Genomic DNA, 27,371 nt, shown 5'->3' with positions numbered 1-27,371 from the left:
AAGATATTTACTTTAAATAAGTGACAAGTACAGTACATTTGATTTAAATATGCTGAGCTTTTTCCAGCTCCCAGGCCACTCAAGTGCACAGAAGATGAAATAATTGGTAGGATTTTTAATGTTTCTTTATCATGTGACCACTTTGTACAAGTCAAAGGGATATGCCAACAATAGCCCAGCCTGTGTCACGCTTGTTACTAATATGCCTGCCAATTAATCCTGACATGGGAGCTTGGCTGGCTACCCAAAACCTGGTATTTTATCACCTCAGGGGGTTAGCTCTTAGACGTTTCTATGACATTTTATACTAATCAATCAGTTTTGCTTTTTTTAAAGCTGAGCCTTTCATAGAAACTGCAGATGAGCCCTATATACACCACACCCAAAGCTACTCTTTTCCCCAAACAGAACTGTGTTTGGTTTGTTGATAATTACACTTTGAAACCGACTGTTGAAAATGTTTATTCTTATTTCTTCCCTTCCAAGGGGGAAATCTATCTCAAATGTTAAGACAGAAACCCAAGTCCCTCCGAGTTTTCTCATATTATTGTATATTTAAAAATATTACAAGAGGGTGCTTCTCAAGGGAAGTGAACTTTAGAGCTGCCAAAGATAGTTGACTTTCTCCAAATCTGTTACCAATGGATCCCAAGCTGGTTTAAGTCAGTTCTATTCTGAGTAATGACACATGCACTGGGACAAACGCCATTCTAAGATATTTCTAGGACCCCCTGGCAAATGGTAATTTGTCTGAAGACAGCCAGGCAGGCAAAGGAAGGACAGATGGGAAGAATGAGTCTCCTGGGAGCCCTATGTTGAAGCAAGAGTTCTAAATCAACGCCAGGGACCACGTTCTCGTGGGCTAAGTCCCATTTCTCATCAGTCACTCATCCCTCCCGATCCTCTGGCTTCCACTGATTCTTTCAACCATTCTTAATGTAGGTCATTTTAAAGAGATCATCAAACTGCAAGAAGTTTTACTGGCAAACTTTGTCTTTCCCTTATACTCTCTCTCCTGGGATTTAGTCATGAAACATCCATGCCTAAAGCATGAGCTTTCTGTTTTTTCCATCATTCAAACTGCTGCCTTCAGGAAGCACTGGGACACATGGGTCTGTCAAAATCCAGCTTCTCCTTTCCTTTTTTTCGATCCTTCCTACCCCCCTTCAGCTTTATGGAGGTATGATTGACAAATAAAAATTGTATTTACTTAAGGCATACAACTTGATGTTTCAATATATGTATACATTGGGGGCTTCCTTGGTGTCTCACATGATAAACAATCTGCCTGCAATGCAAAAGACCTGAGTACGATCCTTGGGTCTGGAAGATCTCCCAGAGAAGGGAAAGGCTACCCACTCCAGTATTCTTGTCCAGAGAATCACATGGGCAGAGGAGTTTGGTGGGCTACAGTCCATAGGGTCCCAAAGAGTCGGACACAAATGAGCAACTAACACTTTCACTTTCAGACATTGTGAAAGGCTTACAGCAATCAAGCTGAGTAACATATTATTACTCATCTAACACAGTTACCAGTTTTGGGCATGGGGTGGGGTAAGAACAACTAAGATGTACTCTCTAAGCAATTTCAAGCATATAATATGATATTGCTAAGTACTGTCACCATGCTATATATATCCAGATCTTGTTCACCTTGCATGTCTGAAAGTTTGTACCCTATAACCAACATCTTCCCATTTCTCCCACTCCTAGCCCCCGGTAACCACCATTCTAGTCTCTGCTTTAAACAGTTCAACTTTTTTAGATTCCACATATAAATGAGATCATGAACCTAGAGGACATTACGCTAAGACACAGACAAATACTGCATGACCTCCTTTTCTATTTTTTACTTCTTCCTCTCTATCCACTTCTAATTCAAAGAAAGAGCCCAGGTTGTCCAAGGTCATGGAGCAAGGAGAACGTGCACTGGCCTCAGAGTCAGACATCCTAGCCCCACCAGAGAATTACTGTATGATCTCGGTTAAGTTCCTATCATGTCCCTGCCTCAGTTGCCTCATTTGTAAAAGAGAAGGACAACTACCATACCTGACTCGTGGGATGCTGTGAGGACTAAAGAGCACAATGCATGTGAAATGTTTCACAAAATGAAACTTGCTCTACAACTGTTAGTGCTAACTCACACCACCATTCCCCAGTGTAACACCCCAAGCAAAGCACAATACCACCATCCATCTCTTGCAAAGGGACTAAAAATGGCCAACTGACTTGGGACTAAGCATCACATGTGACATTCTGGAACATTCACTCTACCCCAGGCAATGAAAAATTACCACCATTTAATCCTCTCAATCTAGCAGCTAGGAAGTCTGACTCTTTGTGACCCCGTGGACTGCAGCTGGCCAGGTTCCTCTGTGCATGGGATTTCCCAGGCAAGAACACTGGAGTGGGTTGCCATTTCCTTCTCCAAAGAAGTCCTAGCATTTTGTAGATGAGGAAGTGGAGGCTTGGAGAGGTCACAATGCTGGTGAGGATGAGAGCCTGGGTCTGCACACATGCTTGACCCAAGCCCTCACCCCCTGCCTCATGCGTGCAAAAATGGGCTCTCATAGGGAATCATCTTAGGAGGTAAGGTGAGGTTTCGTGGAACCCTTAAGAGCTCCCTAGAAGTAAAATGCTGTTTAGCTCCCAGATGGGTGGATTGTGCGTGTCATCAGGAAGAGAGGTGTGGCTGTCCCCCTGCTTCCTCTGTATTCCCCCGTCTCCACTGCCCCACTCTGCTGAGAAGTTAAATGGCAATCCTGAAACAAACATCACACTTTAATTGCACTTTGTCCCTCTGTTTATGAGGCAGAGTCCCTACCACTAGTACAGGGGAAGGAAAGCCTGTTTCTTGGGAATAGACCTCATGGGTCCCCTGACGTTGCCAGGGAAACCCTGCAGTGGTACAGGGTTCCCCTTACAGGGGAGATGGTAGAGCAGATCTAGCTGGAGGTAAACACTGGTGGCCAAGCCAAGCACTGTACCCCAAAAAGCAGAGGACAGATGATCTGGGGGGGTGGGGGCTGACAGGGAGATGCAGAGAAGAACACCTCCTCATGGCTGCAGACTGTTCTCCCATGGGGAAAAACTAATTTGAAGGAGTTTCCAGCAACGACTATTCTTCTGAGATGCCACCTATTCACAGAGTCTGAACTTCCAAAGACACTGACCAGCTGCATCTTGCCTACCATTTGTACATTCACGGAGGACAGAATTTTAGTTTTGAATGCCCACCTCCATGAAGTTTCCAGAACACCAAAGGAGGTTAATATACAGGCTGGACAATGCCTCTACCTCAAGCTACACGTACTTAGATATGAGCAGAGAAGAACCTGTTTCTGCTGCAGCCAGAGCTTTGCCTCCTCTTGTGGTCAGGAACCACCTCTGGCCACTGTCATCACCTGATTGTAACAGGGTCCTACTCTCATCTGGCCACCAGTCTTTATTGATGCTGGAATCTGAGCGGACCCGACAAGAACGGAAGGTTGACCTAAGAGGAAGCAGGACACGGAGGCTTGGCCACAGAGAAAGAAGAGACTGCTCTGCGGTGCTATGTCTGCTTCTAGACATACCTCTAACCAGCTGGTGACTTAGCACAAGTGGCTTCCCCTCCCTGAACCGCAGGGCTCTGTGCAGGCTGGCGAGGTTAGATGCCGCAGTATTCCCCAGCCTCCCCCTACTTCTGGCATTTTTTGCACGGTGCTTTGAAGATGAGAAGGGCTCAGGAAATGCTTTAGAAGTATGAAGAACATCTGGTTGACCCTAGGCTTGTGCCTTCCCACCCACCTTCTCCTTAGTCTTCTGTGTGAGTGCATTTGAGAGTGCGATGTTGGTGGGGACCCAGGAGGACGAGAATAGAAACAGCTCGGCTGAATGGCAGGTGGGATATCTTAAGAAGAAGAGGGGAGTGTTGGGGTGAGACGAGAGCAAGCAAAGCAGGAGCAGAAAACCTGACCCGGAACCTCCCTGGAGGTCCAGTGATTATGAATCCACCTTCCAATGCAGGGGATGCAGGTTTGATCCCTGACCCCTGGTCAGGAAATGAAGGTCCCACATGCAGCAGGGCAACTCAGTCTGGGGACTGCACTAGAGAGAAGAACTAGCGAGGAGCCTGAGCGCCACAATGAAGTATCCCACGTGCCACAATGAAGACTCAGCATAGCCAAATAAATGAATAAACAGTGTAAAACAGAAAAAAAGAAAAACTGCCCCAATACTTTCCAGGGAACAGACAAGGCAGTGAGTCAAGAAGGTATTTGCAGAGAAGTTTCTGGTTAGTGTTCTGGTGAGGGGGATCTCGGTGGGGCCCCAGGAGAGGGTGATGGAGAGGTGGGAGGACGTATTCCTGTGACAAGGCTGAAGGGACATCACTGTGCTTGGCACATGTCCCTTCCCCTAGCATGGCAGGAGGCAGAAGTCACCATGTGGTCACCACTGCCTCTCAAATCCAGGAGGAACCAAGGAAAGAACACAAGCCTCAGATTCCAGGGCTGGCTCCATGACTTGCCAGTTCTGTGGGCTCGGGACAAAGTGTCTCCTCACGGAGCCCCACATCCTCTGATGAAAGAACAAGGTGAACAACACTGCCGTAACAACACAATCACACCATCTCTCCCCCAGCCATCGGGAGGGTAATATCCGAAGAGGTGAAGTGTGTGAAAATGAACAGGTTCCCAAATAGCTGAATACTCATTATGATGAAAAAAATATAAAGGCAGAATAGGCACTCTGCTTTGACTAAAGTCAGGAAATGACCATTTGTAGGTCATTGTGGTCCTGGCCCTTGGAGATCTGCCTCAACCCCAAAGAAGTCTCTGGGCCATTTTCACTGGACTCTGTTTTCACGCGAGGGGTTTGCAGTGCAGTGTCTCACAGCAACTCAAACGAAAGAGCATCTTCTTGTGCTTCCTGAAGAATGAAGCTGTCCAGGATGCTACATTTGCCTTAATAATTCACTAATAACACTGTCTCTGGCATAACTTTAGATAGAATTAAATACTCCACGTTGAGTCTAAATGCTGGTGATGGAGACAAAGCCAAGGGCTCCCAAGACAATCCCATAAATGGGAGAAAATATTTGCAAGTGAAATGGCTGATAAGTGATTAATGTCCAACACATATAAACAGCTCATACACCGTAACATCAAAGAAATAAACAACCCAATTAAAAAATGGGCAGAAGAACTGAATACACATTTTTCCAAAGAGGAAATGCAGATGGCCAACAGGCACATGAAAAGATGCTCAACATCATAATCATCAAGGAAATGCAAATGAAAACCACAAGGAGATATCTCACACCTGTCAGCATCAACAAGGACACAGACAACATGTGGAGGATGTGGGAAGAGGGGATTCTTGAGTACTGTTGCTGGGAATGTAAGTTGGTATAGCCACTGTGGAAAATAGTATGGGAGGTTTCTCAAAAAAAAAAAAAGAAAAAAACTAAAGACAGAGCTATCACATGAGTCTGCAGTTCCACTCATGGGTATATATACAAGAAAAACAAAATGCTAATTTGAAAAGATACCTGCACCCCAATATTCACAGAAGCACTATTTACAATAGTCAAGATATGAAAGCAACCTAAGTGTCCACCAACAGATGAATGGATAAAGAAGATACACACACAAACACAAACGGACTACTACTCAGCCATAAAAAAGAACGAAACTTTGCCAATTGCAGCAACATGGATGACCCTGGAAGGCATTATACTAAGTGAAATAAGTCAGACAGAAGAAGACAAATACTGTTTATCACTTATATGTGGAATCTAAAAAATATAATAAACTAGTGAATATAACAAAAATGAAGCAGACTCACAGAGAGAATAAACTGGTGTTTACAAGTAGAGAGAAGGATGGGGGGAGGGGCAATACAGGAGTGGGAGGCACAAACTACTGGGTATAAGACAGGTTCAGTGATGTATTATACAACACAAGGAATATAGACAATATTCTGAAATAGCTGTAAATGGAAAGTAACCTATAAAAGTTGTATAAAATTAAAAAAAATTTTTTTTTTTTTTAGAAAGCCAAGAGTTTCTTCTTCCTTTTCTGTATGCTGCTGCTTTGGACAGAACACTGCAAAAGCATACTAAATAAACAAATAGCCAACTCAAATCTACCACTTCACAAACAGAAAGCTTAAGGATTCATCTGTCCGAGCCCCTCATTTCATAGGTGAGGACACCAAGACCAACACAAGTGCTTGGACCAAAGGCCCATGCCTCGTAAATGGCAGAGTTGGTCCCAGAGTCCATCTGTCTCTCCACTCTACAGTACGTCATGATCTCCACCTCTCATGCTTAAAATGCACTTTTAAGATTTAAACCTGAGCAGCATTCCATCTCTTTCCATCCATCTCTAAATGCATTTCAGAAAATGAGTCTGCGTCCCCACCCAGAAGTCCATGCCAACGGAGAGTTCGGGCCTCCTCTCTTACCTGTAAGTTTGCACAAGGTGGTAAAACGTGAGTGGGGATTTCATTCTCAGAGCCTGCTGGCCCCAGGGGCTTGTTCTTGACCCGGAAGGCTGTGGTGGTGCTGGCAGTGGTGGTCTGAACTGGGAGGGCTGGCTGCCACACAGTCACATCCGAGCCATTGCCAAAGGCTTGAATTGCATTTTCTGCAGTAAAACAGGAGGAAATCCAATTTCGAAGTCAAGCAGCAAATGTAACGGACAGGATTCGTGAAGCCAGAGGGGTACCCTAGGAATTCTGACGAGAGCACTGGACTTCTCTGAGCAAAACCCATCCATCCATCCACTCCCTACATACTGAGAGCCAGCCAGGGGTCAGGTGCTCTAAAATCAACTCACTCATTAAACCCTGAGCTGGACACTTAGCTATGCTCTATAAGTGCAACAGATATTTATCGTGCCCCTCTTCAGATACCAGGCACTGAATAAGATCCTTTCCCTGAAACATTCATCAGTCAAGTCTTTTGAAACTTGACTCAAAATAGCCTCAGACCTGCTACTTAGGATCACAATCACTGTTCCATCTTTCAAAAAAATGCCTGTGTCAAAATTCTATACTAATGGCAAGCTAATTAGTAAGTACCACATCCCTAATTATGAGGCTGGGGTGACTCAGTTGCATTCATACAAATTCAGCAGGCAGTGAAATCAAACAGCAAAAAAAAAAAAAATGTGATCCGCTACCAAAGAGCACCTACTATGAGCCCGGCATTGCTCAAAGTACAAACACAACCGATTTCTTTAAAGAAAAATATATCCCAAACCTCATCAATAATATATCGTGAAAATGTAAGCAAGATTATTTTTTTCCTTTCTGCTCCCAGTCTTCTGAACAAAATCTGCATAATTAGGAAGGCGCAGCCCTGCTTAAATGAAAAGTTTAAAATGTAAAACTTTAAAAGCTTATTACAATTTCATGGGATTAGATTGTTTTTTATGGCAAGAGTAAATTGGTTGTGTGTTGTTCCCCTCCCCGAGATGAATAAAAAACAGGTTTTAATCAGGTCCTCAGGGATTTGGCCTGGATTTAGGATTTTTTTTTTATTTCATATTCATTGTATAAAAAATCAAACTCTTCCATTTGGGACCTGAATGTGCAAATTGTTAATATATGACTCTTAGCTGGCATTTTTCAATATATGAGACAGAATAATTTAAGCCTAATCTTCCTCTCAGAAGTGACATTTTGTTCTAAAATTGTTATCCTTGAAGTTCAGCAAATTGGAAGCTTGTTTTCAAAAACTTTACATTTCTAAGTCTGTAGGAAACAGCTTCAAATTAATATCAATGCTTCTTGAGCTCCCAGTTGGGTTACAGAGCTTAATGGGTGGGTGGAAGGTAAAGAAGGTGGTACTTGGGCAACCAGTTTCCTCAAATAACCCAGGACTACAACAATAAAACAAAACCTCCCTTTGTCCTGTTAAGGCATGTAGATTCAGGAGACCATGTCATTTGTTGAAACTGTGATTTCCAGCATGTCTGCCTTGTCATTTGGGAAGATTGTCCACTCACTCACTCATTCATTCAGGTGTCAATGGAATATCTACTAAGTGCCAGGCACTGTTCTGTGCTGAGAATCAGCAGGGGACAAATGACACCAACACGACAGAAAAGTCCCTGTCCTCTTGGAGGTTATATTCTGGTTGAGGGGGCAAACAGAGAAAGCATACAATACATTGTTGTTGTTCAGTTGCTCAGTCACGTCTGACTCCTTGCGACCCTATGAACTTTAGCCTGCCAGGCTTCTCTGTCTATGGGGTTCTCCAGGCAAGAATACTGGAGTGGGTTGCCATTCCCTTCTTCAGGGGATCTTCCCTTCCCAGGGATTGAACTCGGGTCTCCTGCACTGCAGATAGGTTCTTTCACCGTCTGAGCCACCAGGGAAGCAATAGATTGGCATCATGCTTGTGCTAGGGGAATTAGAGAGATTTGGTTAATCTGAAGGGATGGGGGAACTGGGTTATCGCATTTAGGTTGAAACCTACAAATTCCAGTTCCTTCTACCCTAAGGCCTGTTGCAAGAGGCTGAATTTAGTCTGTGTCTTTGGTAGGCTGTGCTCCATCTAATCAAAGTATAAATGGAATGACTATGAAAAATTCTGGCTGGCTTTGGTCCTCACTGAAGACCAAATGTGTTTATGTTTATTAAAAAATCATTAGCATTAAGATACCATTCTTCCCTTCACCAAAATATTATTAAGCAGGGACCACTTTAATTTCTCTCTGAGGCAGCGGTTTTCCAGCCCAAGTGAGTATAATCTTTTTTTCTCACACTGACCTCTATGGTCATTGCTTTATCTTCATTAAAAGCTGGATTCTGCCAGAAGAGTGTGCAGGACGTGAAAAACAGGATACACACACACACACACACACACGATTTTTTTTAGTTAAGACCAAAGAAGAGGTTTAAGGTATAGTTTCACGATATAGTGCCCAATGTTATTCTGGCAAATGTCTCCACACGTTAGACTAGTTTCAAATTTCACTTCAGTATCCAAAAGCTTGTTTTTGTTTTAAGATAATCAAAGCATTTGGTTATAGCCAAGTACCTACTGAGTGAATCTCTTAGATTTGTCTTTTCAACAAAAGAAACAATGAGGAGGTTTTTGAAGTAACACTTAAAAGCTTTCCTGTGTGCAAGCAGTAAATAGTTGGCTAATTCTTTAGAAATCAGTCAGAGTACCATGGAGAAATTGTCACCTAAGGGCACAGTGCTCAGAGGCAGGTGAACCTTGGCCCAGGATTCCCACTGGAAAGTTCTACCTGGTCCTTGATGTTCAGGCTTGTATTTTTATCCATCAGCCCTTCAATCTCAGGCCTGATTCAGAAGCCCCCGGGGTGCAGAGGAAGGAACTGGGTGGGGCTTTGGATCCTATCTCTGGCGTGGCTGGTCTAGGTGAATACCAGCTGCTTATTCCACTGGGGCATGGGGATACTAATTAGTGCATCTCCCAGGATTCTTGTGCAGATTACAGTCAATGAGACAATGTAATGGGCTGGCCAAAAAGTTTGATCAAGTTTTCTCTAACATCCTACGGGAAAACCCGAATGAGCTTTTTGGCCAACTGGATATATGTTACACTCCTCCTAGAGGGAGTTTACACACAGAGGAGGCACCCGAGAAATGAATGGCGGCTGCTGCAAGACACAAATGAGGTACTCAGCTGCTTCCTCGCCTGGGGCGCACACAACTCGGTGGATAGAAGGGAGATCTGGCACAGTGCTTTCGAAGTTCATTTGATGAGGCCCATCGTTCACACCCGTACATTTCTCTCTATCCCTCTTCCCCTGGGAAACGTGTTTCCAAATTGCCTAAAGGACCCTGCAATAATAATGGTACTGTTTCCAAGCAGAAACCTCCCCCCGACCGCCACCCCCAGCTCATCTCATCTCCGGAGATATTTGAAGCTCCTGGCTGCATCACCAGCCCATTCCACTCAAGAAGTGCTGCTTCTCCTCTGAGCCAACCCTGAACATCCAGGGGGCTATTGATGTTAACATTCTAATTTTTCTCACAGAGCCTTTGGGGGCCTACCCTCATCTAACTTGCCCGAAGTCTTTCACATTGTGTATGCTGCCCAGGTTTTAAAAACCTCTGGAACGGACGTGGGGCTGATTGCCAAGATCAACATTTCATCTGTGGGTAGAAGTGCTCCTCCCCACACGATGTGCCCTTGGCTATTGAGTCTTTCGCTTCCCGGGGCCTCTGGACTCGCCACCTGGGCGGCACCCAGTTCGTCACTTGCTCTGGTCCAGCTGCACCACGCAGTGTGGCTAAAAGGATCTGGATTCACCAGCAGCGATCAGGGAAAAAAAAAAGAGACACACACACAGAGGAGGCAGACATAGGAAACACAAAAAGTACAGTTTGAACTTAGGGGAAAACGTTTGTGTGGCTGTTGTCTATTTTTTCAAACTCACTAAGACATGTGTTGTCCTTGAAGAAATTCAGAAATTTCAAGCATTCCTCCAGGTCGTTTCCACTGTTGTTGCAGTCACACCAGGGGGCCACGCTGAGGCTACTGGAGTCTATGTAGTTGGGGGTCATGACTGTACCTAAAAGAGTAAAAACAAGGCGTTTTATTCTTGTGATGATATAAACTTTCCTATAGCCTGAAAAGAAACAAATGTTCCTCTGACTTCAGATGCACCGTGGATAACACCGTGGATAATTACAAACACTGTGTTTGCTGAGTGGGAAATTATGTTAAGCAGTGCATTTTTTTGGCAATTTATCTTGAGCACATAAAATAATTTGCACATTTACTTTAAAAATTCTAACAGAACTCCTTGAGATGCGCTTAGGGTATTTTTCTCTGCACAAATGGTATGGATGTCATGGAGCAGGAGGGAATTAACTTAGAATGCATGAATTGCCAAATCCCTTGCATTTTCTTGAAAATGTCATTAATCTTCACAAATAGATAGAGCTGGTTTTACATATCTTAAAAGGCCTTTTAGGACTTTGCATCTACTTCCTTCAGAAGCAAATGGCTCCTTCAGAGTAACCCAGGGAAGCTTAGAAGCTTTCCTTATGGGTTAACCCAAGTTCTAGATGTATTCAAGGATGCCTCTGCTCACTAGACTCTCAACAGATTTAAACAAGGTCTTGCAAGTTGTGATGGAATTGGAAATAAACAGTGGAAATTTCCTAAGCCAGTGGCATTGTCTTAATAGTCCTCAAAAATCCTCAAAGAAACGCTGGGTGGTCTCTTGCCTACATCTTCTTGTGTATTCATTGTTCTTCTGATGAATTCTGTATTGGTGCAAATAAACAATGCATTTACACTTAACACGACCCAAATGTCTTCTCCTGGGTGGCTCACACCAGGCAATGCCTACTCATGCCAAGAAGCCTTCTGTTTTTATATGTTTTGTGGAAGTAAGAAGTAATAGGCAGTCCAGTGAGCCACAGGATATATTTGGTTCAGAGAAAGAAAAAAAAAATGTTTTTAAGCTCTTATGGATCAAGGACATATCTTCTTTGCCCTACATTCCTTACTGACTTGAACTAAACAATGTCCCATTCTACCTTGGGATGAAAACTTCAACCCACAGCAGAGAGAAGTTTGTAACTTTAGGTGAGAAAGGAACAGGCACCCCAAACACTGAATGAAGAGGTTAGAGTATGTCTGCTAAGCACCCACTGTATGTCTGGCTCCAGAATGGATCTCTGACATTTGGAAAAGGTAGGAACTAGCTTTATCTTCAGAGATCTTAGAACCCAGTGGCCAGAGTGGAGGGAAAGATCTGGACCCAAGAGAGAAATAAATTCTGGCTCACAGAATGCATTGTTTCAACTAGTTCTTCCCTTAGGTGATTTCATTATCCTCAGGTATGTAACAGCTTGTTGAGCTTGAACCCACATGGAGTTTTCAATGAGCGTGTGCACCTCGAATGTGCAGACTAAGGCATTAACAGTGATTACATCTGGGAGTGGGGCTAGAGATCTTTTAACACTGTGGGCTTCTCTGCATTTTAAAAAACTCTACAATGAACATGATTTAATTCATTCTGTTATTTCTTAAACATGTAATTCTATCGTTGATAAATAATCCTTACTAGGAACTACTGTATTTAAGAAAAGGAAAAACTGAATGCAAATTTGGAGGAATGACTTTCCTGGCTGCCCAGTGGTTGAGACCCCAGCCTTCCACTGCAGGGTGGTCACGGGTTTGATCCCTGGTCAGGGAACTAAGAAGCCACATGCCAATCCTGCCAGTCTCACAGCATGGCCAAAGAAAAAAATAAATAAAAATGGAGGGCTGACTTAAGGAAGATAAGCTCATGGGACCTATCAGTGAGAATGGTCAGTCGCTGGTGAAAGGTATTACCCAAGATAGCACAGGTATCCTTGCAAATAAAATCGGGCTAAAAAAAAAAAAAAAATCGGGCTGAGTGTACAGCACCAGTAATATCCCAGCACTCAGTATGGCCAGTGATTTTCCCAGTGACGCTTGCTGAAGACATGCTGGCGACAAAGACTTTGGTCTGTGCTGTCACTCTCGATAGGATGTTCTTCCTGCCCAGTGACTAGTGTGATAGTGGCAGGAGCTGGCGCCCTGGCTGAGCCATCAGGCTTCTGACAACTGTGATTTCTCTCCTCCTCGCCCAGCTTTCACTATGTGTTCCTTCTCACATGACAGTCGTGAGGGAGCCCTGCTTCCAAGGCTTCCCACAGCCCTGGTACCAGGAGCCCCATCCTTTTCTACTGCTGCCCTCTTTATTTCTGGGCACGAACCTGCCTCACTCCTGTCCTCTCCCAATTCACCAGTGCCTTGCCTAATTGCACTGCTCTCCGGAATGCCAAGAACCTCAGGTCTTGAAAGACAGAACAAGACTACTTCTGCTATGTTTGTTCTCAGGGAAAAAAATATTAAGGAAACCTCCCTCCCTCCCCACCAGGAGCTGAATTACCCAGACTACTAATGGCAAGCAGAACACCAAGTCTTTAGGGATTTTCCTTCCAAAGGGCCATTTCAGGGAAACAGCCTTTCTGATTTCCCCAGACTGAGTGACATCCAAGCTCCCCCTCTTCAAAGTTACCTACTTCAGTTAATTTGGTTTGACTTGTTCTCCTCGTCCATAACCATGCCTTCCCCACTTACTCTGTTCTGTGCAGTCAGTTCTTCAACTGAGATGCGTCCCCGGTCTTCACACTTGCTGCCTCCCTGCTCTTTAATAATTCCTGCTCCCTGCTTTTGTGCATCCATTATTCTTCCCCGCCTGCCCCCCTTTTTTTAGAGACAAGTCCTAAAGGACTCAACATCAAAACACCAGCACAGAGGGTTCCGAGGAGATTTTTACATCCACAGAGTGGCAGGCTACAACGGAAGGACTCTGGGTGTTTGTAAACCAGCATTTTCTCCCATCCCATGTCTCCCCATCTTACCAATAAGCCCCGAGTAGGCGAGGAGGCAGTCAGCGTAATTTTCCTTTAGACAGCTGCTGACAGACCTTGACTCTGGCTGGCAGTTGGTGAAAAAATCGGCCAGGCGAGATCTGCAACAGGAAGAAAGTTGGGGGAGGGGGGAGGATGTGTTTGAAAATAGCCCAAGCTTCTTCTGCACAGACATAATTTTTCCTTATTCCTTTCTCGACAGGCCTTTTTCAACATCCCAGAATACAGAGAGTGTAGACTCTTAAAATGTTAGCATCTTCTCTTATATACAAGCCCCCAGCCATCCCCTCGCCCAACTGTGTCTGCTTCTTTGCAGAGAAGTCTTCAGGGCCTGCAACTGGAGAAATCTTGACGCTTTGAAGTTTCCCTTCAATATTTATTTCTGACTAGACTTATTTGCATCTTTAGGAAATATGCTTCTGCACACACTCACCGGAGATCCACAGTGGGAAAATATTTACTTTATACAGAAACATGTCCCTGGCGTCCAAATAGGATCCTACAGCCCATCTGCTCCCGTAATTCCTAGTGGCTTTAAGAATATGCGTATCTGGTCTTCTAAGTCATCTCTCATCTACCACCCCAGGGAGGGGGCAGTGGTATATTCCAGCCAAGGGATGCTGAGGGGGAAGTTTGCCTTTCCAGCACTGCAGGGAAAGGCAAAAGGGACTTGGTGACACTGGTCAGGACGCGACTGGGTGTAGGGGGTCCCCTGGTCGAAGCACAGCTTCTGTCTGCAGTTCAGGAAGCCTCCAGGGGCCAGCACAGTCCACCCAGAAGCCCTGGGTGCTGGTGAAGTTGCCGAAGCACAAAGGGGCTGCAGACATCACTGGTCTGCAGAGGAAAGGGGCTCTTTGTGGCCAACCGGCTGTTTTTCAGTCTGAAGAGGATATTGTTGGAGAAATTCTAAATGAGAACTGGGCCATCTCTGAGGTCATCCGAGCAGACAACAGCTCTGTTTCTATGTGAGGAACACAATAGACTTCAAGAGAAGCTAAATTATCTGGCGATTACAGGAGACAATGGATGGCTGTCTTAGCTCCTTCTCTTTAGCGCACTTGAGTTGGCAGCCAACATACACGGGGCTGTTTTTACTTCTTTCCACCCAAGAAATTGTATTTACTTAGCATCCCTAATGATATAAACAGGGTTGCCTGGGTGGGGCTGGGCAAGGTAGAATGTGTGGAGATCACAGGGGTTTGTAAAGGGTCTGTAGGAAGCATATTCTGGGCCCTTTTCCTACAACTTGAACTGGAAGAAGATTAAAAGGCCTTATGAAGTGATCTGTGTGCACAGCACATTGGAAAGGCTGCACAGTGTTCCTCTGGGATTGGTCTCTCCTTGAACCCATGTAAACAAGGCGTGTCTGAGCTTCCCTATCTGTGCCGATCTGTACAGTCCGTATGTCGTGTGCCAGGTCCCATCACTGTGACTCCCCGGGGCAGGTGCTGGAGCTCTGCTCTATTTTCTTTGCATAGCACCTGACACTCCTCAGAACGCTTCCTGAGCGGGGCCATGTGGTGCAGCTAAGTGGCTTGGCAAAAATCCTCCAAATGAGGCTGGTGCATGCGCCTGTGTGTGTGTGGCTGCATCCCTCCCGCAGTCTGAGCCTGGCTGGTGTTTTCTGACTCTAACTGAACACACCGAAGGGCGTGGAACCTGGCCATTTTCTGCAGCCTGGTTAAAGGATTTATCTTTCAGAAGAAATCCCTAAAGGTGACTCAGACTTACTCAACTGGCACCAATGGCATCCATCTTGGATTGAGTGTCAATTTCAGAAGAGTTTTCCTGGTCATGAAAGTTAATGATCTCATGGCACTGGGCTTCTAACTTTGCAGAGGCCAACTGTGTGGTTCAGGCAGCTGGGACTCCAGCTCTGCACACAAGCCCATCAGCTCCCTGACCTGGCAGCCCCGCGCTCCCAGCTGCCCCCCAGAGAGGGATGAAAGGTCGCGCTGTCTCCAAGCCTCCTGCTTCTTGCAGTCTCTCGTGCAGACTATTAACTGAACAGCACCATGACTCGGATTACTATCCTCCAGCGGGAGGCTAATGCCACCAGACTCATTTTGCTTAACAACCTCAGAATTGACTCACAATTGGACTCTGGAATGAAAGGCTAATTGAGTTAGTCTGCTGCAGAGAACATAACCCTGATTGGGAGGATAAAACTAGATACACTGCTCTGAGCATCTCCTCGAACAGGCTGGTTTTAGAGAGAAGACTGTCAGCCCAGATCTCAGTCCTAAGACAAAACCAGCCAGCAGATGGCAAGGGTTTCAAAAATAAGCCTACAGGGCATTGCTGAAACATGAACATTTTGCTGGTTCCTTCACCTCTGACCCACCTCCCTTTGCCATTCATGCCTGGAGACACGATGATCACTTTACGGGATTCACATTTAACAGAGAAACTGAAGGCAGAGGAAGTTTATACGGTGGTTGCTCAAGTGGGTGGACTTGTATGTTTCCATGAATTCTGCGAGTTGGTTAACTTCACAATGGTAGTTTGAAAGTGGATGAGGTGGGAGAATTTTCATCATGGTAATCAGTCAGCTCTACAAATCACAACCCTATGCTGTTCTTAGAGAACCAGTTGTTAAATATTTACTAGCACAATGCTCTCAGAAAACCAGCATGGTGTAGTCAATCCCACATATAAAGGAAGTATCTTTATTTCCTTTGAGTTCTTGGGAACTCAAAGTTCTTGGGAGTTGAATTTCAGCACTTCCTGGATGAGCTACCTCTCCCATCCCTAATCACCTTTATGTCAAATGACATGTGAAACGGTGTCATAAATTAACCTCCAGTCTCCTGTATCTTCCGAAGAAAGAAAACAGTTCTCTTCCCAAGAAAGAAAACAGAAGCTCCCATCCCAACAACACAGCCACTGAAATCTCTCAAAGCAACGTGTGCAAACGATTACAGGTATTGACAAAGCAGCTGACTTCTTGTCCTTTGTATTGACTGAATGACGGGTCCAGTGCTTGTGTTAATAAGGATGAATGAGTTCCCTGTCCCTGAACCCAAATAACCTGCCATCTAGAAGCCCAGAGAAACAAGTAAAAAGATGATAATACCACGATGGCTAGTTCTCAATAAAAGATAAGAAATGTTGCTAATAAAAGTAACACAACATGAATCAAGTATTTAGGATATGTTAGGTATGTCTTCATATAATTTATATTTTTTCCTGGCAACTCTAATAAGGTAAGGACTATTACTCTGTTATCCTAATTTCACAGAGGAGGAAACAACAGCTTATTGAGTTTAGACTAGAGTGAAATAGTGAATAGCAGAACCAGGATTTAAAAGCTATAACAAACCTAGACAGCATATTAAAAGGCAAAGACATCATTTTGCCAACAAAGGTCTGTATAGTCAAAGCTATGGTCTTTCCAGTAGTCATGTACTCAATGAGATTTGGACCATAAAGAAGGCTGAGCCCTAAAGAACTGATGCTTTCGAACTGTGGTGCTGGAGAAGACTCTTGAGAGTCCCTTGGACAACAAGGAGATCAAACCAGTCAATCCTAAAGGAAATCAATCCTGAATACTCATTGGAAAGACTGATGCTGAAGCTGAAGCTCCAATACTTGGCCACCTGATGTGAAGGGTCGACTCATTGGAAAAGACCATTATGCTGAAGGCAGAAGAAGAAGGTGGCAGAGGATGAGACTGTTGGATAGCAACACCGATTCAATGGACATGAACTTGAGCAAACTCCAGGAGTTAGTGAGGGTCAGGGAAGTCTGGTGTGCTGCAGTCCATGGGGTCGCGAAGAGTTGGACACTTCTTAACAACTGAACAACAACAACAACAAATTCTGATTCTACAATTTAAGCTTTTAACACAACAGGAACTAGTTTCAGAGAAGTTGTAATATTGAGACTGAGGCTTGGAGGATCAGTAGGATCCTTCAAGTAAAGGTGGAAGAGGGTGTTCCCTCTGCAGAAGGAAGCAATAAGTGATAAAATAACCACATCCATAAAAATCCCAGGAGAACAATCACAGATTATTTGCACTGATTGAAGCGTCTGGCATTTATTCACATATTTAATTTTAACTGCAGTAGGTGATACTACCAGCCCCATTTAGCAGATGGAGACACTGAGGCAAAGAGAGGTTAAGTAACTCCTCAGAGGTTGTAGAGCTCTGTGCTGGAACTGAAACGTGACCACATTCTAGGTGACTCCAGAGCCACAGTACATTCTCAACCACTACACCTAACATGGAGTCAAACAGACTCAGACATGACTTGCCAACTAAACAAAAACACCACCACCACCTAACGCATGCATCATCCAGAAAACTGTCAGCTGTTGACTTGGGATGGCTGGGCCACAGGGAGCACATGGTGAGTGACAGGAGATGGTGCCAGCAAGATCAGCAAGGGCCTTGAATGACCTAAGAGGCTGGATTTTATCCTGAAAGCAGTGGGAACCACCAAAGGATTTTAAACAAAGAAATAACATGATCAGGTCTGCAGAACAGAAGGACTCTTGGGTGTTTCAGTTATTAAGCAAAGATTTGCTTGAAACTTCTTCTGTGCCCTCCCTGCTCTAGCAGAAGATGAGAAGAGCAGGGAACTGGCCAAAGGAAGGAAGGACAGTTGTGCTGGAGGCTGAAGCCAGTTGGGTACCCTGAGGTGAGAACTGAGGACTAGAAGAGGAGGAGGGAAAGAGGATGCCCTTGAATGGTGGGTGTTGAGTGAGTGAGTCAAAGTTGCTCAGTTGTGTCTAACCTGCAACCCCATGGACTATACAGTCCATGGAATTCTCCAGGTCATAACACTGGAGTGGGTAGCCATTCCCTTCTCCAGGGGATCTTCCCAACCCAGGGATCAAGCCCAGGTCTCCCGCATTGCAGGCAGATTATTTACCAAATGAGCCACCAAGGAAGCCTGTGGTGGGTGTTGATGGAATGAAAGTCAGACTGGGGACATCCCTGGTGGTCCAGTGGCTAAGAATCTGACTTGCAATGCAGGGAACTTGGGTTCAATCCCTGATTGGGGAACTAAGATCCTGAATGCATGTGTGCTAAGTCGCTTCAGTCATGTCTGACTCGTTGTGACCCTATGGACTGTAGCCCGCCAGACTCATCTGTCCATGGGATTCTCCAGGTAAGAATACTGGAGTGAGTTGCCATGTCCCCCTCTAGGGGATCTTCCTGACTGAGGGGTCAAACCCGCATCTCTTATGTCTCCTGCATTGGCAGGCATGTTCTTTACCACTAGCGCTACCTGGAAAGCCCCAAGATCCCACATGCTGTGGAGCAACTAAACCCAAGTGCTACAAGTACTGCGTGCTTGTGCTCCAGAGCCTGTGTGCCACAACCAGAGATCCCGAGTGATGCAGCGAAGATCCTGAGTGCCACGACAAAGACCCGACACGGCCAAATAAATAGATATTTTTTAAAAAGAAAAGCAAGACTGCAAAAAAAGGAGGGGGCAGAATCAGCTCAGTAGATTGTGGAGTCACAGAGGGCAGAGGAGGAAAAGGAGAGGACAGTTTGCAAGGAAGATAAGAGAGGTGGCTTGTGACTGTGCTGAGGTCGTGGCACCACAGGACAAGCATCTAGCAGGTTGTGCGATTCTCAGACCTTCATCTGTCCAGTGGCCAACCAGCCCCAGCATCCCAGGACTGCCCAGTGCAGGCATCCTCCTGCCCACCCTGGGTAAAGAACCACAATGTAACCTTTTTCAATGACTTCCTCTGCCTGGGCTGCAGTGATCCAAACAAGAAAGCTTACATGGCCGGGGTAGGATTAACAAAGAAATTCCACAAGTGCATTTCTTCTGGAGACATGAAATCTCCATGACGACAGCAGTGATGAACCTGATTGTTTTTCTCTGAGAAAATGAAAAGAAAATGAGTAGGCACTAATGTAGAAATGTATCTCCCTCTGAAAGAGAAATTTCCCACCCTTAAAGAGGAGAAAAATGCCGGCAAATGCCAAGTTGGCCTTAGGAAATCTGCTGAAGAGAAAACAGTGGTTTATGCAGAAAATATCGTATTAAAGGGAGCATGCTGCTAACTGGAAATAGAAAAATGATTATAATGATAAAATCTAGGAGAGTCTTCTCAAATAGCAGATGGTCTTTTGACAGTGGAGGAAAAATCATTTACCTACTTTTTCTGCTAACAATTTTAGGAAAATAGAGTTATGGAGAACAGTTCAAAAACATACTAGTAATGCCCAGCTTCACTCATCTTGGATTATTCTAATCCTGTAAATGTTTTTTTCTCCCCAGGGCAAATCCCATACTTGGACACAAGCTGTGTGGTTGATGGAATGGAGCCTTGAGCGAAGAACTGTGAGATCCTGAATGGGATCCAGGCTCTGACACTAATTAACCAGAGTTCCTGAACATCATCATATGATGTTTGACGATTTTGGATTTCCCTTCCACTTCAGAACAGTCTGTTGGACACTTGAAGCTACTTGGAGAAGAAATCCACTTGTTTTTCATGCATTATTATTATTTTCATCCATGATTCCACTTCACCATTACACATGACTTTAGTGTCAAGGCATTTGGTTTCTGTTGAGTATAGAGATCACATCTTTTTTTTTTTTAAGATGTTTTTGATGAAGACCATTTTTTAAAGTCCTCTATTGAATTTGTTTCAATACTGATTCCATTTTATGCTTTGGTTTTTGGCCCCAAGGCATGAGGGATCTCAGCTCCCTGACTAGGGATCGAACTCGCACCCTCTTGTACTGGCAGGTGAAGGCTTAATCACTGGACCACCGGCAAAGTCCCTAGAGATCAGATCTTTCTATGGGATCCCCTCATCTCACATTCAAGAAAGCTGAGGGCCAAAGAGGTTAAGGTCCTGCTCACTGTCACATGGTAAGCGGTGGCAGAGGGCTTTCACTGGAAGAGGAATTGCTAGCTGTCTGTAACAGCCCAGAAAGGGAGAAGTAAGGAGGGTGTTGGACTTTAACTTCCCTGGGATTGAATTAAAGTCATCTAGTGTGTAACTGCTCTGTTCTTCCCACTGTCTGACCAGAGTGTTCAGTCCTCTTCCTAAGATTCCACTGACTTAGCCTCAGCGAGCACTTCGCAGGCAACACTGGGGCTCAGGAGGGGTCAGAGAGGGTGCAAGACTCTGCCCAAGAAGGTGGTGAGTCTGTCCATGGACGAAGCCACCCTTTATTAAGGAGTCTTTGGGGCAACACCACTGCCCATTTAAGACTGCGAGACTTGCCGACCCACTAGCAACTCAGAAGCTTGGAATAGAATCCATTCATTAACTTGCTTGTGTTAGAAATCACTGGTGTTTTGCTCTGAATCCAACATGAGTGTTAGGGCTTTAAAGTCTTGGATCTCAACCCAAGTCATTTAGTTTCTATAAGCGTTCTCAGTGGGTCAGTTGGACGAGCCAAAAAAATGACGGCCCTGGGAGTGGCATGCACCTGTTTCTAGTCCCACTCCTATCTTCCATGGTTAAATAACTTAGCTACATATTGGGCATCTCTAATCCTCAGTTTTGTCACCAGGAAAATGGGGTAATGGAATTACAGTTGCCTTAAACGGCTGCCGTGATACCTTACTGACAGTTATGTAAAGCACCTTGCTCAGAACCTAGAATACACCTTGTGCAATACATTTTTATTTCCCATGATGCTTCATCTTTTCTCCCCAATTTCTGGTCCATTCTAATGTGAAGCACTTGCCACAAAAACATACAGCAAGCTCAACACAGAGAAATATGTATATTAATCTATCTTCTGCTGGTCTTTATATGACAGGTGAGCAGACCTCAGAGATGTTGCAGGTTTGGTTGCAGATCACTGCAGTAAAACGGATACTGCAATAAAGGAAGTCACATGAGTATTTTGACTTTCTGTGATGTAAAAGTTATGCTTTTACTGTACACCATCCCATTAAGTGAGGGATATCATTAGGTCCAAAAAATGTACATACCTTAGTTAAAATACTCTGCTATTAAAAATGCCAAAACAAATGCAATAACAACATCGAAGGTCACTGATCACAGACCACCACAACAAATCACTTATGTATTAACTATTACAAGAATTACCAAAATGTGACACAGAGATACGAAGTGAGCAAATGCTACTGGAAAAATGGTGCAGACAGACTTGCTCAACGCAGGGTTGTCGCAAACTTTCAACCTGTATAAAACACAGCTTCTGCGAAGTGCACTAAAATGAAGTATTAACACATCTGTGCCTAAAACAGGTTAACCTGTGTCACTGAGGGCAGTAAGTCAGACCAAAACAAACTCAACAAATCTGAAGCTAGGGATCCTGAGGTGTTACTTACAAACCTCTCAGCCATATGAGCTGACAGAATAAAAGCATTTTAAGAAAAGCTATTTTATTTCCCCCAGGAGTTTAGGGGGAAAAGATATATTTTTTAAATGACTAAACATCAGTAAGTTTGTTAATACTGCTGATCTCTTATGAAGAATAAAATCAATTAGAAAAACACGCTGCCTAAGATGACAAAGCAAGAGCAGGGGAATGGTAATTTTCTGGAACAGTGACACAAAACAGATTTTTCCTCTTTCTGTTTTTAGAAAATTACCTTAACCCTTCTCCTCCAGCAGCCTACTGGAGAACACATCTGGAAAGCATCCTTCGGCAAATCAGAGTCTATGTTGAACAGATTTTGCAGCCGGGGGGTGGGGGGTGGTGGTTCTTGCCTTTCTGGTCCCTTCTTTGGACCATACATTCTGGCTTCCTGAAGCAGAGGCCCAGTGTTTGCCAGGGACGGGCTGTCCTTCAGAAAGCCTGGGTTCTCCCACTCTCTGGGAGCAAACGTGTCCTCCCTGGAGCAAGGCCCTGGAGGCAGGCTCGCACGCCCCAGGCGCAGAGAACCAAAGCCCCACTGTGTTCCTCGGCCCTTTGATGCGGCGTCCCACCCTCAGTCAACTGATGCATTTCTTGGTGACTTAGCCAGGCCGCAGCTACATGTGACTGGGAAAGGGAGGTGTGAAGATTCAGCAGTCTTCAAGGCTTGCCTAATGTTTGTGTTTCCTGGGACAGAAAGGCCCCTGTGACCAAGCAGAAGTCAATGCCTGTTTCCCCTCAAGTCCCCGCTCAGGTTCATCCAGATTCTTAGGGAGGTTCCAGACCCTTTAACCCAACGCTCCACACCTGCGCCCCTCACCCTGGGGAGGCCCTGCTCCGCTGGCTCCTTGGCGGCTCCGAGTCAAGCACATGGGTCCCAGGAGGCTGTGGTCACTGCCCTCTGAGCCTGACCCATGACAAGAGCGAATGTAGGTGGAGCACGCATCGTTTTAGTCCACGTGTCCTGCTTGGGGTCTATCTCTGGGTGGTGGGCTCGGTGAAAGCAGGCTGCAGGGCAGAGATGCGATGCCTCCTCAGCCCTTCCGTCCACATCGAACTGCAGCAGCCCCCGGAGGGAAGTCCAGGTCAGCATCAGCTCAGTCTCCACACCCCTCACCAAGCCACCCTGCCTGAACACTGACAGCCGTCCATCCACATCTGCAGATGGCTGACAGGGCTTGACAGCTCATCTCTACATGGCAAATCTGAAAAGCAAGCTAGGGTAGTTGGCACGGGGAGCCATTCCAACCCAGAAGAGGCTCCTTGCAGTCCCTGACTCGATGCCCCAGAGCTGCCCTTCAGCTGAGACTCCTCCCTTCAGCTGCCTCAGCAAATTTCTCCAACGCACACGTTGCTGGCCATGCAGTAAGCAGACTCTCAGTCATGATGGGAGTACAGCTACATCACAAACAACGCTATGCTGCATAGTCAAATCAAATAAATCTGTTCTGTATTATCCATGCTACAGCATGCCCACTATTGCAGAAAACCTACCTTTGGTGGTACTTGATCTTATAGGAAGAAATGGAGGTAGAAAAGAAATTGGGAGTTTCTTTTCTGGATGATGAAAGTATCATTTATGCTCTCAAGTATCCAACAGCTGTCTGTGACAAAGACACTAAAACTCTTGAGTGAATCTTATCCAATACTTTTTTTTCTTTAATATTTCTGCAGGAAAACTTCAGTAATCAGTTTTGTGACTTTTGGCCACTAGGAGAAATAAAAATCTAGATGTTCACCCAATCTTTCGCTAGTAGAACCACATCTTAAAACTCCAAACCAACAAGCTGTGAATTTACTTCATGTAGAATTCTGCAGATGGGGCTTCCCAGATGGCTCAGGGTAAAGAATCCGCTGGCTATTGAAGGAGAAGAACATTTGATCCCTGGGTGGAGAAGATGCCCGGGAGTGGGAAATGGCAACCACTCCAGTATTCTTGCCTGGGAAATGCCATGTAAGAAGAGCCTGGTGGGCTACACTCCATGGGGTCACAAAGAGTAGGACACAATGTAGCAAACTAAAAAACAAAACCAACAAGAATTCTGCAGATACCTCCATCTTCAGGAGTGAATTACAGAAGTTGTCTGACATTCATCTTGGAATCTTAAGAAACTCTAAGTCAACCGCCTTAGGTACCCAGGGCAGCAAAAGTCACCCACCATAGTTTCATTTATTTATGCCCACTCTTGCTTCAGGAAGAATTTTGAGATGAACTCAGATGTAGCTTTAAAGAACAGAATAAATGCAAAAATTAATGTGGGCATTTGGGGCTGAAGAAAGATAATAGAGAGGCAGTGGTGTGGTTAGTACAAAATGCACACATTGTCCTGGCTAGATGAAAGCTAGGTACCTGGCTCTGTGATTTCTAGAAACCACTGGGAAGGGCAGTGGAGGGAATCTAGCTGCACAATCCATGACACACCAAAAGTTAAAAACAAGATGGATGCTCAGCAGAGAAACTACTATGGAAGGTGGAACAATGGTCCATGAAGATGTATACATTCTAGGCGCTGGACTCTGAGACCTAAGAATATGTCAGCTGACATGGTAATAGTGCCTCCTTGCAGATGTGATTAAAGTTGTGGACCCTGAAGTGGGCAGATTATTCTGGATGGTCCAGATGGGCTCAATGTAATCACAAGGGTCTTTAAAAGTGGAAGAGGGAGTCCGATGAGGTCAGGGTGATACCATGTGAGAAAGACTGGACTGGCTGCTGCTGATTTAGAAGATGGAGGGAGGGGCCATGAGTCAAGAAATGAGATAAGACAATAGAGTGTATTTTCCCCTTAAGCCTCCAGAAGGAACTCAGCCCTGCAGATGCCTTGATTTCAGCTCAGTGGGATCCAGGTAGTGCTTCTGACCTCCAGAAACTGGAAGAGAATACATCCGTGTTATTTAAAGCCACCACGTTTATAGTAATTTGTTCCAGCAGCAACAGAAAATGAAAACACTATGAAAAAGCAGGACTCAGTAAAGGTTTTGCATATAGAATTTGAAAATGGGCCAGGACTTAAATTTCAATTCAATCGCTTACTAAACCATGACATTTGGGGCAAGTACCTTAACTTTCCTGAAGCTTAATTTACTCTGGCTGAATGACAGGAAGTCCTTCCAAGTGTTCCTGAAGGATTATGTGTACCTGGCACCTATCACCTGTTTACAACCGAAGCAGATTCCTAGATGAGAGTAGCGCTCATCTGCGCTGTTGTTTCCTGTTCTGCTCTGACCTTGAGACCTCTGTGAAGCCCGAGGGTAGAGATGACCACACAGATATTTCCCTTAGAATCCATCTGCTATTAAGTTGGCAAATGAAATGCTTTGTCCTGAGGTCACTAATCCACCTGTTCAAGGTCTGAATGTGCTCGATAAACTCAAGATTAACATCAGGCTTTTTCCTTCCATTAGGACCAAAGAGAGATTTTTCCGGTGAGTCCTCTACATCTTCAAGAAAAGAAATGAGTTTTATAGGGCAGTGGAATCACACCCACAGAAACAGGTCAAGGCAATTCTACAGGTCACCACCCATGATCCCCACACGGTATCCTCTACTGGCCTGGCTGGCATCAAGCCAGCGTAAATTTAAGGAGGTATTGTCTGTACCCCCAGAAGAACATAATGTTGCACCAAAATGCTTATGTCAGAGAAACTTAACAATAACTATGGATACTTCTTTGATGAGACATAGGTAAATTCTAGAAATTCTCCCAAATGCTGCCTAGCTTTCTTCAGCCAAACCTTGCTGCTTCAAGGGTTCCCAAAAGATGAAAAATTAAAATTACACAGGCTCTCTCAACTTACCAATTTGCAAAGCTGCCCCTTTGCCCCTCTCTACACCCAGAGGACAGCCCTGTGAGACCTGAGCCCCAAGCTCCAAGCTCCACTCAGTCGAATGTTAATCTGCCACACATTAAAGAAGCCTAGTTTCTGTGTCCTGAGAGAGGGTGGGGAGGGGGAAAGGCACACGGATGTCTGAATGGTTACAGGCTGCACTTGCACAAACAACTTTAAGCAGAAACATATGAAAAGAAGATCTCGTATTAATCTTTAATAGTGTTGCAGACTTCCTAAGGAAAATTATGTTCAATAGTAAATACACACGAGGTCATTTTTCTTCCAGGCAAGTTATTTTAAGGTCAACAAAGACTTTGAGCTCAGCAAACAACTAGTCCCTAATATCTTCCTTCCTAGATGGGGCACTGTTTGGGAGAAGGAATTGTGGTATTACACGTCAAAAGAATAAATTGCTTATTCCAATGCCATCAGATGATAACTCCCCCCCCCACCATTTTTCAGAAAATACATACTCTTTTTAGGATCCTCCTTTAACAGGTTTAACATCCTCCTTTCAACAGCACGCTTCCACCTCACTCCATACCCCATTGCACCCACACCCCCAATCCCAGTTTCTACATGTTACCTAAGGCTCTCAGTTGAATTTAAAACTACATTCCTCCTTTTTCCCCCCTGCAGAGCAGAGCAGCTGATTTCCATGGTTCTCATAAACCATTTTCTAATGAACTGTTCCCTCAACCACTCCACCCAAACGGGTGATCTTGAAGAGTTATTTCAACCCATTTACAGTGACATCAAGGGTCTCCTCTGAGCCCTCCCATCAACTCTCCTCCCCGCTCTGAGCCCCACGGAGTGTGTTGGCTTTGGTCTTTGCATCCACATCTCCCCTCCATCAGTTTCTTTTTCACCTTTTCACTTTGATGATACACTGCTTCCGCCATGAGAAGGCAAGCAACTGGGATTATGACTGGCACAGGTGGACTGTGACTGCAGCCATGAAATTAAAAGACACTTGCTCCTTGGAAGAAAACCTATGACAAACCTAGACAGTGTATTAAAAAGCAGAGACATTGCTCTGCTGACAAAGATCTGTATAGTCAAAGCTATGGTTTTTTCAGTAGTCATGTACTCATATGAGAGTTGTACAATAAAGAAGGCTGAGCACCAAAGAACCGATGCTTGCAAATTGTGGTGCTGGAGAAGATGCTTGAGAGTCCCTTGAATAGCAAGGAGATCAAACCAGTCCATCCTAAAGGGAATCAACCACGAATATTCATTGGAAGGACTGATGCTGAAGCTCCATTACTTTGGCCGCCTGATGTGCAGAGCTGATTCATTGGAAAAAACCCTGATGAAAGATTGAGGGTAGGAGGAGAAGGAGGTGACAGGATGAGACGGTTGGATGACATCACCGACTCAATGGACATGAGTTTGAGAAAACTCTGGGAGATAATGAAGGACAGGGAAGCCTGACGTCTGCAGTCCATGGAATCGCAAAGATTCGGACAGGACTGAGAGGCTGAACAACAAGGCAGATGTTCAGAAAACATTCATTGAATGAGTGAGTGAACAAATGAATCCAAGTGCCACACACTACATATGGCTCCAGTCACCTACAGGTCAATATTCATCACGAACATCTTGGTGTTAGGAGTTGGGTTCAGATGAGGGGATACAGCAGTCCACCTCCAACTGCTCCAGGTGCTGCACAAACAGCTAGGTTTATTCACAGCCTGTCACCATGCCCCATAACACCCCATAACCTGACCAGCCAGCTTAGTCTTATTTTACAGTGGAGGACCCCAGGATCCAGAAAGGCCTACATCCAGCTGGTAAGAGTTAGAGCCAGATTTTGCAAAGAAGACCAGGGATC

The 27,371-nt window shown here is 44.8% G+C and overlaps 1 protein-coding gene across 5 annotated transcripts in view; it reads right to left on the bottom strand.

Moving 5' to 3' along the window:
- Positions 1-27,371, bottom strand: part of GFRA1 (GDNF family receptor alpha 1) — a 224,351-nt gene that overhangs the window by 24,267 nt on the left and 172,713 nt on the right. For all 5 annotated transcript variants that reach the window (XM_043476412.1, XM_043476408.1, XM_043476413.1 and 2 more), the window contains 3 exons: positions 13,378-13,487; positions 10,407-10,541; positions 6,451-6,632 (listed from right to left, as the gene is read on the bottom strand). In XM_043476412.1, coding sequence (XP_043332347.1) covers positions 6,451-6,632; positions 10,407-10,541; positions 13,378-13,487 — 427 coding nt within the window. The remainder of the gene's footprint in view (positions 1-6,450; positions 6,633-10,406; positions 10,542-13,377; positions 13,488-27,371) is intronic.

Source organism: Cervus canadensis, chromosome 8 (genome assembly GCF_019320065.1).
Source record: "Cervus canadensis isolate Bull #8, Minnesota chromosome 8, ASM1932006v1, whole genome shotgun sequence".
Taxonomy (NCBI): Eukaryota; Metazoa; Chordata; class Mammalia; order Artiodactyla; family Cervidae; genus Cervus; species Cervus canadensis.
This window is presented reverse-complemented; position numbering and strand designations above follow the sequence as displayed.